This window comes from Carassius carassius, chromosome 6, assembly GCF_963082965.1.
Source record: "Carassius carassius chromosome 6, fCarCar2.1, whole genome shotgun sequence".
Lineage (NCBI taxonomy): Eukaryota > Metazoa > Chordata > Actinopteri > Cypriniformes > Cyprinidae > Carassius > Carassius carassius.
Genome location: NC_081760.1, coordinates 16,867,725 through 16,881,635, shown reverse-complemented (window position 1 = coordinate 16,881,635; position 13,911 = coordinate 16,867,725). Strand labels below are relative to the sequence as shown.

General features: G+C 39.7%; 1 protein-coding gene across 1 annotated transcript in view; it reads right to left on the bottom strand.

Annotated features, from left to right (window-relative positions):
• Positions 1-5,984: 5,984 nt before the first annotated feature.
• LOC132142212 (sodium- and chloride-dependent GABA transporter 2-like) overlaps positions 5,985-13,911 on the bottom strand; it is a 51,536-nt gene continuing 43,609 nt past the window's right edge. The window contains 4 exon segments of the mRNA XM_059551896.1: positions 5,985-6,737; positions 12,014-12,184; positions 12,266-12,366; positions 12,920-13,022. Coding sequence (XP_059407879.1) covers positions 6,609-6,737; positions 12,014-12,184; positions 12,266-12,366; positions 12,920-13,022 — 504 coding nt within the window. The 3' untranslated portion in view covers positions 5,985-6,608.

Below are 13,911 nucleotides of genomic sequence, written 5' to 3'. Positions count from 1 at the left end.
GGTCCTACAACAACTCAGGAAACACCACCTCTACCTGAAGCTTGAGAAGTGTAAATTCCACCTCCCCTTGGTCCACTTCTATGGATACATACTCAGTGCAGATAGCATTCTGATGGACCAGGGGAATGTCCAAGCCATCCGTGGCTGGCCCCAACCTCAGGCAGTCAAGGAACTCAAACGATTCCTAGGCTTTCCCAATTTCTACTGGTGATTCATCCAGAACTTCAGTATCCTCTTCTGCCCCCCTCACTACCATGCTCCATCAAAAACCCAAGTCTCTGTCCCTGAACCCCAAAGAAAGTTTTCTAACAGAAACTCTTCTGTACAAGAAACCTTCTGTACTGCCCCCAATCCCAGACACCCAGATCCCCAACTCCCATTCGTCATTGAAGTGGATGCCTGCACTACCAGTGTGGAGGCAGTACTATCCTAGTACCACTGAGAGCCTCCATGACTCCATCCTTGCGCCTATTACTCACAGAAGCTTTGCCCAGTGGAACGTAACTATGACATCGGAAACCGTGAATTGCTTGCCATTAAGCTGTCTCTGGAGGAATGGCGGCACTGGCTGGAGGGAGCACAACACCCCTTTATGGTAATCACAGATCACAAGAACCTCCAGTATCTTTGCAGTGCCACGAAGCTAAACCCCAGACAGGCCATCTAGTTCTTCTTCTTTACCTGGATCAAATTCATCATCACTTACAGACCCGGAGACAAGAATGTCAAGGCAGATTCACTCTCTCGGGTGCATGCTCCAGATGAAAACCCCCCACCGGAACCCATACTCCCTCTGGCCATCCTCGTTAACCCCTTGTGGTGGGCACTGGATGACCAAATCCTCCTCGGTGCTCAGACCGAATCCACTCCACTGGGAGGCCCAAAAGGTAAAACCTACATACCTAAGTCCTTAGAGTCCTCCCTTCTGGGCTCCCTTCCTGCTTCCCTGGGCTCTGAACACCCAGGCAGCCAGTGAACTCTCTCACTCCTCCAAGATCGGTACTGGTGGCCTAGTATGGCCCAGGACGTCAAGTCAAGTAAAGTCACCTTTATTTATATAGCGCTTTAAACAAAATACAATGCGTCAAAGCAACTGAACAACATTTATTAGGAAAACAGTGTGTCAGTAATGCAAAATGACAGTTAAAGGCAGTTCATCATTGAATACAGTGATGTCATCTCTGTTCAGTTAATATAGTGTCTGTGCATTTATTTGCAATCAAGTCAACGACATCGCTGTAGATGAAGTGACCCCAACTAAGCAAGCCAGAGGCGACAGCGGCAAGGAACCGAAACTCCATCGGTGACAGAATGGAGAAAAAAACCTTGGGGGAAACCAGGCTCAGTTGGGGGGCCAGTTCTCCTCTGACCAGACGAAACCAGTAGTTCAATTCCAGGCTGCAGCAAAGTCAGATTGTGCAGAAGAATTATCTTCTCACATTGGGAGGACGTCTCCCATTATATCTGTGGATGCTCAGTCTGTGGCATTACCAACACTCCACATCTGCCCGCTGGAAACTGGTCCCATTACCCATTCTTCGTCATACCTGGTCCCACATCGGAGTTGACTTTGTGACCGATATCCCCTACTGAGGTGTATATACCTGCATTATCATTGCAGTAGACAGATTCAAGGCCTGCAAGTAAATTACCCTTCGGGGTTTACCCACAGCCCTAGAAACTGCAGAAGCTCTCTTTCATCATGTCTTATGCAACTTCGATGTCCCGGGGGATGTTTTCTCCAAAGTGGGCCCCAGTTCATCTCTCATATCTGGAGGGCTTTCTACAAGATCCTCGGTGTCAAGGTGAGCCTTTCCTCAGCATATCACCCCCAGACAAATGGACAGATTGAGTGGAAGATACAGGAGATTGGGAGATGTCTCTGGGCCTACTGTCACGACAACCAGCTGAAACTGATTCCTCCCATGGGAATACCCTCAAGCAAACCACCAGTGCATACTCGGCTACCAACACCCTCTATTCCCCTGGACAGGAGAACCCTCTGAAGTTCCAGCTGTAGACCACTGGTTCCGGGTGAGCGAGAGAGGTGTCCAATTCCTGGTTCCGGGTGTCCAATTCCAGCAGCCGTTGCGGAGACATAAGACCCATGCAGATACCTGCCAGTCTACTCCCCCTTTCTATTGTCCACCATCTCTCCTCTCCTTCAGCCCCACGGATTCATTGGAAAGGAATTGGACATTACCACTCGGATAAGAACCATGAGACTTCTCCCACTCCCCGCTCACTTAGCTGGATACTTCTTGCTCTGTGTTCAATAAACCTGCTGTTTATAACTTCACATTACCTCTGTGTCCTGTGTGTATTTGTTGAAACACAGGTTTACATCCTTCTGTTTCCAAAGATAAGACAGGTGGATATTTTTTTTTGTGCAAACAGGGATTCAATTACCAATAGTATTAGAGATTAATCAAACTAATTATTATTATTTTGTGTGTGTGTGTGTGTGTGTGTGTGTGTGTAAACTGTGATTATCTTCAAATTGTTGGGAAATGTAAGAAATCAATACTTTTATTCAGCAAGGATGCATTAGAATGATTGAATGATTAGAATGAAAAGTGACAAAGACATCCGAAATTGTAATTTGATATAAATGTTTAATGCGTCTTGACACAACATAATTGAATGCACATTAAATAGATTTTTAGAAGTGCATCTTTTATATGCATACCACCAATGTGGGAATAATTTTTCATGATAAACTAATTATACATTTTCATTCCGGCCAATGCATATGGTTGAAACCCACGAACACGTGTATGACATCCTGTTCCTCCACAGAGTGTTCAGCTGCATTTCTATAGGAGTGTGTAGGAGTTCACAAGAGAACGCTGTGTACTATCATGCATCCATTCATAGTGACAGTGAAGCCCACCTCCTCATGTTCACCCTGTATTATGAGCTCAAAACATGACAGTGATAATCAACAGTTACTCTCAGCTTTAGTTACCATATGAATGACTTAGAGTAGATGTTCAGGGAATATATATGTTAATGCACTTTTGTACACTATAAAAAATGATTTTCGAAGTTGTAAATAAATATTGGAGTACTTTTTAAAAGGAAATACTACCTAATTTTTTCTACTTCAACAAATTTTCACAATTAAATGTTACTTGCGTTTCTTTGTTGCGTTTCTAATTATTTATGAAATTTACTAGAAGTGTTTTTTTGTTTAAAGTATTTTTTCTTTAGTTTATTTATTATTTATTTATTGAAATGATTTAAGATGTGTATAATTCCTTGTTATCAGGAATCAGTCTTTAAAACTCTCAATTTAAGTCTTAATGTGAATTATTCATCAGTGATGTTATTATATAAAAAAAACATATTTGTAAGCAACTTTAGATAAAAGAATCTGCTTGTTGCATAAATGCAGAGCTGTTGCTAAAGGGGTGAAAGGTGGTGACAATTATAGGAGCCCCCGGTGATTTTATACAGAGAGACGCGTCTCACAGCCCACGAACACCGAATTCTAGCACTTGAATGGACATATACATAAAAACATATCAAAATACCTGTCTTGGCGAGTATCTTCAAAAAAGATTGGTTATGTATCAATGTATCAAATCGGATGTGTATCATTATATTCGATGCATTGTCTCTTAAAGTGACCGTGCCTAATTTACTAGCTGTTGCGGCTGAAAATTAATGAGAGAAAATCACTCACTGCTAACTACTTACTAAATTACTTTGTAGTTTTAACAAGAATTATTCTACATTTAATTTATACAGTGAAGACTATGCAATGATAACTTACATTTGATTATCCTGTTTTGTACTTGAACACGTACAAACTTGAAAAACTTAACCACTATTTAATTTGTAACTTTGTTCTCTTTATTTATTTGTGCTATTTACCTGATTTCAAACAGGGCTCACGGGTACAACCTGCACCAGGGTCCCTCAAACCCCAGCTACATAAGTAAATAAACTTTCATCAAAATATAATAAATTTCACCTCTAAACAACTTTGAAACTGCATTCACAAACAATTTTACTTACATAATGTGACATATTAAGTTAACTTTAACTCACATCCCACAATGACATCAACTAAAAAAAATAAGACATTTCAGAGGTCGAGCAAGTGATTTGATGAAAGATTCTGAAAAAAAAACATGTTTTTCTTCATAACTTCACAGCTGAATCACTCACAATAAGAGCAGGAACATAGAGTCAATGTTGATTTCCTGTGAAATTCTGGAATAATGTCAGATACTTTGCAATCAGGCCTGTTGATTTTCCTGTGGTCAAAACATGGTGGTTATGATCAGGCTGTGAAGAGGCACCTCTCATCTCTCACCTATCTGTCAGTGATTTGTGCGAAATGTTGTGATGGCAGAATTTCATGGGGTTGGCGGATGTTTGCTCAGGTCAGAGCGATGTGAGAAACCAAAGGCCTGTGGGCATGGGCCGGTGTGTGTTTTGGGTGATGAATGCTTTGGGATCTTTAGAGGCATTGCTGTAATCCACAGCTCACCTTTGGCTCAAGTTTTGACCTTCTAACAAATGCAAAAGATTAAAATGAGCAAGATGCTTTACTCACAAGTTTTTCTGTCAAAAAAGGCAGGGTTGTTTACAAAGGCTGAGAAAATGCCTAGGTATCTTTATTTAATGCATCCACTAAATAAATCATATAATAAATATGGCATTTACATGAATAGCTCCAGACCTAACAGACATATAAACAAACATGCTTTCATCCATTACTGACAATCCAACGTGAAACAGCTGTCACTGGAGATCTGCTGCTGCTGTACTTTTTTTAAACACAGGCATATTACAGCATCAGATATATTCTTCATCCTCTGAACATAATAACACTCCACACAACCATATGGACACACACAGGCCATCCAATGCTCTCTAAAATTAGAGCACACACTATCAAAACGTGCATATGGACTTGCGTGCATGGACACGTGCACAGACGGCGTGCATATTGAGCTTCTGTGTGAACAAACACACACTCACACACACACTGGGCCAACAGCACTAAATGAATCCATTTATAAAACAAGAGTGCTAAGGGGCATCTGTTATGTTATGTCCCAATATGCCAAATAGAGGTTTAAGGTATATTCACATGATCTACAAACAACTGAGTCATTTTGCACTAAATCATAAGATAAATGATTACTGACAGTGTCAGTAAAAACAATCAAGTACACTGAAACCCAGTATCTGTCGATTAGTTTTTTCTGTTTTCAGGGTTCCTCTGCTTCTGTCATCTGTTCACTTTAGAAGTCTTGTGACTATAATTCAGATTACAGTAATAGACTTCTACTGCATCATTGTATTTATTATGTGACAGACCATGAAAAATATTTATATTCCGGATACATAAAATGCATAAACATGAGAAATGCTTATAAATAGATAAACATTTAACATGATGTACCTATATCAGCTGTAAATAAATTATATCAAGTAATTTAGCCTCTAGTCTCTGAAAACCTGTCAAGAACATATATAGGTGATATTTAATCACAAGATCACAAAAAAACAACAACAAAAAACCAACAACTCTATGTTCATTTGCTTAAAGAAAATTAAGACTGTGTTTAGGAGCATTTGCATTGTGACTTATTGCACTTTGATTTATTTTCATGACAAACAAATTTCAATAAAATGAATGATGAATGAATGATGAATGATGAGAATGATGCTCAATTTAATATAGTGACTAATATAACATGATATGTTATACTGTTATTTAGAAAAAAAAGCAAGTATTACAGCCATGATAATCTAATAAGAATCATAATTTATAAAAAAAACAAAAACAAAGTAAATGCATTAAAGAAACAAGAATGAGATTATTATTTTTATTTTATTCTTGCATTCAGATTATGGAGCAACATGCTTAATTATCATGAAAATAATGTCATAATGAAAAACATTAGATATTAATTAGATCTTTGAGAAATGTTGTTCTATTTTCACATATCCCATTACAGTATGAGCAAACACTCAAAAGAGTCATCATGCCAGTAAAGATCTGATTTATGAACATATCCTGGGCTGACTAACTATGACTAGCATATCAAAACCAGGCACTACAAGTTTCCAGCATCAGTAATATGAGAGGTCAAATGGAAAGCAACAGCGCAGCATAATCATTTGCAATGGATGAACAAACACAGTTTACAAGAGAGAACTAACCTATATATCACATTTGGACTACTAGTGTACTGCTTAGTGTACATAACAAAACAATAATTTTTTAAATAAAATTTTAGAACAAAAGTAAAACCATTTCTGAATCCAAGTTTAGAAATATGTTCCATTGCAGTCTGAGCCAAGAAAAAAAGTTGTTCAGCTGGTTCATTTGCACTGAAAATGGAAGGTCAAGTGTATTGACTGATGCAAAAGTAGTAGGTCATCCCGATATTTCATGCATTTAGAGGATGTATATACAAAGAACACATAGTATACTCTTACATTAACATGGGAGATAAGCTTTAATTGCATTTTATTAAGCTGCTGGCCACAAATAAAGAGTTTCTTTTACCTTAGAGTCTTCAACATTTCACTACAGTCTCATATCAAAGCTCTTTAGATCAGATCTGTTCAGTTTCACTCAGTTACACCATGTCCTTAATTGGATCTTTGGGCTTCTTTGTGCCAAGATCAAAGGTCAAATGCGTACCAGTGTAAAGGTGCTCGTCTGTCAGCATGGAGTCCTGTGCGGGGCGGCAGAGCAGACAGAAACGCTGGACACAGGAACAAATGAATGGCTTGTTATTCAGGAGTGAGACATTAGGAGGGTTATTAGTCAAGACACTTGAGACTCCCTGTCTGCGTGAGGGATTTTATTTGCCACTTACATAAACAACTGTCATTCAGTTAACAATGATGCATGGCTTACAGCACTAGAAAGCTAGTCTGACTCCGGATGGCTAAAACACTTGGATTTGTGATTAAATGTTCTACATCATCCCTTTTATAAGTGAATGAATTAAAACAGTCCCACTAAGCATCTTTGAATATGAAATAAGTATTACATGTGGAGATGTCTTGAAAACTTTAAATGCATTAATCATGTAGAGTGTTGATTATAGCATTACATTTAGATCTACTTCCGTCGCATGAAAAGTTGCAGCGATGAGTGTTGTAGCCAATAACAGACTGTTGAGTGCTCAAGAATGCTTTCATCATAACTAGTGGTGTAACACACTAGTGGTGTAACACAATGTAAATAAGAGAGTCACTGAATATAAACTCACGCTGTGTGACATCTCCAGAAATTATAAAGGGAGTGTTCTTTGATTGCTTTCTCTATATAATTTAATCACAATTTAAAAGGATTATTTTCACTCTGCAAAGATATACAATGTGTATAAAGTCACTGGCTCGATTTACTGATACATAAACAGCAATAAATGTTTTTGAGACAAAGAATATCTGACTGTACATGAATCATAGTTATGAGAAATCACTAATCACAGATTAGGCATCAGAATGCACTCAGCTACTTACATGTTGTAGAATTAGTGTCAGGTCCATATATTACAGCATTACATTACATTATATATTACAAACAAAGAATTCTCTTCTGCGATATCCACATAGTTGAAAATAAATAAGCACTTTCCTAGGATTGGGGTCCTTTGGAAGATAATGTTATTTTTAGTCCAGTGATCCTGTATTGATCTTCTCTCCTTTTCCTCTCTCTAATGCTCCAGTGGGTGGGGTCAAAGATGCGATGACATAGAAGCAGGCGTTGATCTGATTTTGCAGAGGTGGTCATTAGTTGCATTTCTTCGTCATAATGGGACAAAATCTGAAACGAGTTGATTTCTGATCTTGGTTTCAATAAGAGCTGTTTTTGGAGCTCTAAAACTTACAGGATGTTTTTATAATACAATGACCTTTTACGTGTCAAAACATCAAGATTTCTCAGTTCATGACCCCTTTAACTTCACCACACAAGTTTTCTATAGGGTTCAGAGGACTGGGATGTCTGGGAGAAACATAATTTAATATTCAATGACCCATTTTTTATCTTTTTTAATTGGAAATGGTTTCTTATTTATTTATTCATTTATTTATTTTTTCGATCATTGTCCTGCTGGAAGATCCAAACACTCCCCATTATAAGATTTCTAACAGGGACAGTCAGGTTTTGATTTTTTCTGTTGCTTTTTGCTAGAATCCATGATGCCATGTATGACTAAGATGTTTCGGACCTCTGGCATATAAATAGGTCCACAACATTAAAGATACAGCAGTATATTTCATTGCACACATGGTGTACTTTTCTAGTCCTGTGTGTACCAAACTGATCTTGTGTGTTTGCTGCCAGAAAGCATTTATTTACTTTCATCTGACCAAAGAATTCAGTCCAGTAAGATGTTCCAATCGTGTCTTAAAAATAAATATGCTAGGAGTTTCTTTTTGAAAAAGAGTTCTTTTTTTTTCTTGAAATCTTTCCAAACAACTTGTGGTTATGTAGGTGCTGTTTGATTGATTTGTTTTTTATTTATTTGGAAGCTTTCCGACCCCAAGACTCAACTATTTTCTGCAATTCTCCAGCTGTGATCCTAGGGGATACTTTGGCCACTCAAACTGTCCTCCTCACCTTACTTTAAGACAATATAGACACATGTCCTCTTCCAGGCAGGATTGTAACAAATTCTTAAATATTGCCCTGATGATGGTGGAAATGGGTATTTTCAATGCTTTAGATTTTCTTAAATCCACTTTTCATTTTGTGAAGCTTAACGATCTTGTTCTGCAGATCAGAGCTATATTTGTATTCCTCATATTTATAATCTTGTGAAACAGGAAGTTACGGCTGGACAATTTCTTGTCTATATATATATATATATATATATATATATATATATATATATATATATATATATATATTAGGGGTGTAACGGGACGCAAAAATCACGGTTCGGTATCTACGTTGGTTTTAAAGTCACAGTTCGGTTCATTTTCGGTACAGTAAGGGAAAGAAATGCAAAAATTAAACTGCAGGTTGTTTATTAATATAAACTTTTTTTAACAATTTGTTTACACTTTTTTTTTTAAAATACTTTTTAATAAAATAAATAATAAAATATAATTTATAGTAGTAATGTTCACACTCACGTGATGCCTTTTGAAAACCTTAGGCCGGTGACACACTGGCATATTGCACCTGTCAAACATAGTATATTTTGCTGTCAATACTGTTGACAGTGTCCTTTATCAGTAGGCTTTATATTTATGCTCAACATGAAGTATAGATATTGTTGTCGTGAAGACAAGATCCTGGTCTGTCGGCGCCTTGGCGGCCTCCCTCTATGTCACCTGCAGTAGCAGCAGCGCGCCAGCGCCGCGTCAGGCACGATTCTGGTGTGTAAAGACACAGAAAACGCGAAGCTACTGACACGCAGCAGAAACGCCACGCTCACGCCACGCAGCCAGTGTGTCACCGGCCTTAGAATCAGCTGCAGGGCGGGATTTGCGCTAAACGCAGAGACTTCCGCCACTTAATATGTTCGTTTTGAAAACCCGAAAATGTGCCTATGTTCCGCAAACAAAATATTGCATTCAGTCATTCGGTACACACGTGCACCGAAACGAAAGCCCTGTACCGAAACGGTCCGGTACGAATACACGTACCGTTACACCCCTAATATATGTATATATATATGTATATGTATATGTATATAATGTTTCTCTGTTGTTCCCCTCCAGACAGCAGCGTGTGACCGCCAGCCCTTGACAGACATGGACTACATGGACCCACACAGCACTGCACACCGAGAGAGAGAGAAAGAGAGAGAAGGCCAAGCACAGAGCAATGGAAACCCCTCACGTTGGCTATTTTTCCCCTCACGTTGGTCAATAAAATCCACCCTTCGGGGAACTCACCCTGATCCTATATATATATTTATAATAACTTTTCTAATTTTCAAATTTACATTTTATTTTAGCATTAATTAACAATAACACATTTTCATAATTTTAATTGTAGGTAACAATAACAAAACTGAAGTGAAGCGAGAAAGATTACTACCGCAATGCTTCACGAGAGTGGAATCCTTTAGGATTATTAATATTTTAGATCCCTTTTAGTCGGTTACTCTCGATGTCACGTCGGTGACCGAAGAAATTGGGATATCAATTCAATAGACCAATCTACTTTGAGTGTAAAATAAACAAGCCATTGCACATTGGCATGCAATTATTGTGTCCAGCTGCCGCTGATCACAGCGTGAGTATAACAAGGCAACAGGTCCAATGCATACCAGGCTTTTACGCTTCGGAGTCGAGCTACAGTATCATTCTGCTCAGTATCGACAGTATCATTCTTCAGTTGAGAGCTTTGCCCAGCATTTCTTGGCTAACCAGAAGCAGACTAAGGCAATCCAACACATCATGCCCTGATGGGCAGCTGCTGCCTCTACCCATCCACTGGCTGCAGCGCCCCAGCCTGCTTATCACTGAGGGCGGGCCCTCACTCCTGCTCCTGTGCCGCAGCAACCTCCAGCAAAGCAACGCCGTAAAGCAAGGCATGGCCGGGCCACCCTGCCTGTCCAGGCCCCCACCAAACTTGGCAGCTGATTTGGAGACGGTTCGGAGCCAGCACGGTACAGACGCACTGGCACACAGCTGGCCACAGGGCCTATGCAAATATGCATTTCCCACAGTGAGCCTTCGTGCACAGACACTGTTCAAAGTCCAGGAGGATGAGGAGCATGTCTTGCTAGTGGCGCTGTATTGCCCCACTCGGACCTGCTTCCCTGAACTAGTGCTTCTTGCGACAGCCTGTCCTTGGCCGATTCCTCTAAGAAAGGATCTACTGACTCAGAGTTAGGGCACTAATTGGTACCAATGTCCAGACCTTTGGAAACTCCATGTTTGGTACCTGGATGGGACGCGAAAGTTCTAGGTGACCTACCCCAGGAAGTAGTGAACACCATCACTTTGGCAAGAGCACTGTCTACGAGACACGCTCACGTGTGGAACCTGTTCGTCGAGTGGCGTTCTTGTCACTGAGAAGACCCCCAAAGATTCCCGATTGTGGTCATGCTTTCCTTTTTGCTACAAGGGTTGGAGCGAAGGCTGTCCCCCTCCACCCTCATAGTCCAGATTGCCGCTATTGCTGGGTACCATGACCCTATGAATGGGATGTCTTTAGGTAACCATGACCTCGTCATCAGGTTCCTTAGAGGAGCTCCTTAGGAGGTTAAATCCTTCCCCACCCTCCTCTATACTCTCTTGGGACTACAGCAGGGCCCATTCGAGCCTTTGCATTCAGTTGAGCTAAAGTTTACTTGAAAACTCTAAGAATCATGGAAGGCTGTTTTCCATATTGAGACCTATGCAGTACTTTTATGTGTATAGTCCACATTATAGCATCGGACCCTGTGTTTCCCCGGCAGACTTCTATCTTTCTAAGAGGGTTTTAGTCACCTCACAGTTCTCCGTATACACCTAAATGGATGCTATATGTGTATTTCCTCCCCAAAACTCCTTTGGGAAAGATTGGGCTTCCGCAGCATCCCTGCTCCAAGCGGAATGGGTAAGTTTTCCCAGTTTTATCCAATCTCACCCAGTGAGGTAATGCTTTGACAATGGTGAGTGGAACTACTTGTTCCGAGCCCCAGCCTACACCTAAGAGGGGCGCAGGCAGGTCGCACAGGGCACTGGAAGGGGCAGCACCCATGGCACTTTGGTAGGGATCCTAATTCGTCGGTCACTGATGTGACTTTAAGAATGACTGACTGAAAGGGAACGTCTCGGTATGTATGGTAACCCTAGTTCCCTGAAGGAGGGAATGGAGACATCACATTCCGTCTCCAAGGTTGCTGTATCAACGCTGAGCTGCCGGGTGTCTGGCTCGGCTCCTTAGCAAAAACCTGGTATTCATTGCACCTGCTGTCTTCTAATACTCATGCTGTGATCAGCGGCAGCTGAAAAGGTAACATGTAAATGTATGGAAAGGATCATTCATGGATTTTAACATGATAAAGTGGCTTTTTTTCTGTACCCGTTGAAGGGTTCCCGGAGTGTTCATGAGGTTGTATATGGCGCAGAGAGGCAGAAGAGACACAGAGGACAGCGTCAGCATCCAGCCCATCGCCATGGCCCATCCAGAGGCTATCACACCATTGGCGAGGGTGAGAGGAGACCAGAACATGAGCGAGAACCCGAACGTGCCCTGAACACACACAGAGATGTTCTCAGAGGATGCTGGCAGTCAATCAGCATCTGCTATCATTGTCCAGATCTAGTGAGCCACAATGCACATGGCGGGAGTCAGGTAACGCCAGCACAGCCTGAAGATGCAGAGCGGCTGGTAACCGATCATGGCCTTAATATTATTACTGAAGCGATCCGCACCTGAAAGATCAGCTCACGGAAGTGTCCATGTCAATATTTCAGCCCAAAATCCAAAGAAAGAAGGACAAAAAGAGATAATATTTTGGTTTTATATATATTCAGAGTTCAGATGCAAAAGCCTCTGAAAAAAAGTGCCATCTGAAATTTTCATCTAAAATTAGGATTTTTATTAAGCTCCTATGCATAGGTTGAGTCATTTTACTTTAATGGCAATGTGTAGGTCCTTTTCCAGGCTATTAAAGTGAAATAACTGAACATAAATATAGAAAACTGATAAAAATCCTAATTTTATATATATACAGACATTATATTAAGAGCATTGTGAAACTATTAAGCACATTAAGCACACAAAATATTATTACTGCAATGCAAAAAATCTTATTGTCTTTACTGTAAATGTGATCTAGATTGTATCATATGAATACATTCTGTACCTTAAGGTCGCTTATATTGTATTAGATAATCAGTGAACTATTTAAAGCAGCTATTGATACTGATGTATTAATGTGTGTGTGAGAGTTTGTGTATCTAATGTGAATGTGTGTGTGTATACCGTAAATCCATCCAATGGCCACAGACTGAAAGACAGACAGCAGCAGTAGACTGGCTCCACTGCAGTAGAAATGATCATAGATCTGAAATACATACAGGCCTCCCTGAACACAGACACAGAGACGAGAGAAAGACAGCAAGAGCAAGAATAAAGACCTCTATCTGCTGAAAGGGTTTGAAAGATGTTTAATGTTTCTGAATTAAATCACTTCTGCTCACCAAGCCTGCATTTACTTGATCAAAAATACAGTAAACAAATGCAGGGCTTGACATTAAGTTTTGACATGTGCTTGTCCGAAGGACATTCACTTGTCCGAATAAAAAAGTTACTTGTCTGGGGGACGCAAATGTAATTTATTCTGAAGCAATAGTCTCATCAGTGCTCTATCAGGAATTACTTTATTCAGCATATTTGTGATATTTGCCTTAAATTGTTTGCTGTTACACTTTTTAACTTTATGAAGAACATTGTTTTCCTAACCTGATTAAATATACGTCACCATTTACGTCAAATTCTGAAATTTTATACAATAAATTAAGTTAGAATAATAAGACACTATATGATTGTTACTATTTTGCAAGGGAAACAGGTCAATTTATCTCAAAGGGAATCATTTAAGATTTTAAAGGGAATTTGAACAGAATCACTGTTTCACGGCTGATCACTGAGACGCCCTGCGATTCACTGAATGCGCCGTTTAACATCAAATCTGCGCTGGATATTAATATCCAAAGTATAGTGAAAACACTATCAATTAGCACAGTAACAAGATCGGCAGTTTAAGACTTTAACTTGTAAGCACAAAACACAAGATACCTCTCTTTTCGATATGAATAAGGCTTTATTAGATAAATCTAAGACATATAAACTAATCTAACACATAAGCACACGCACTCAGACATTCATACAAGTTGCAGGAAGATTGAAAGTTAGGGAAGAATAAGTTTAAGAGAATGAAAATGTGAAGTCCCATGTTTACAGCAAAACGTGAC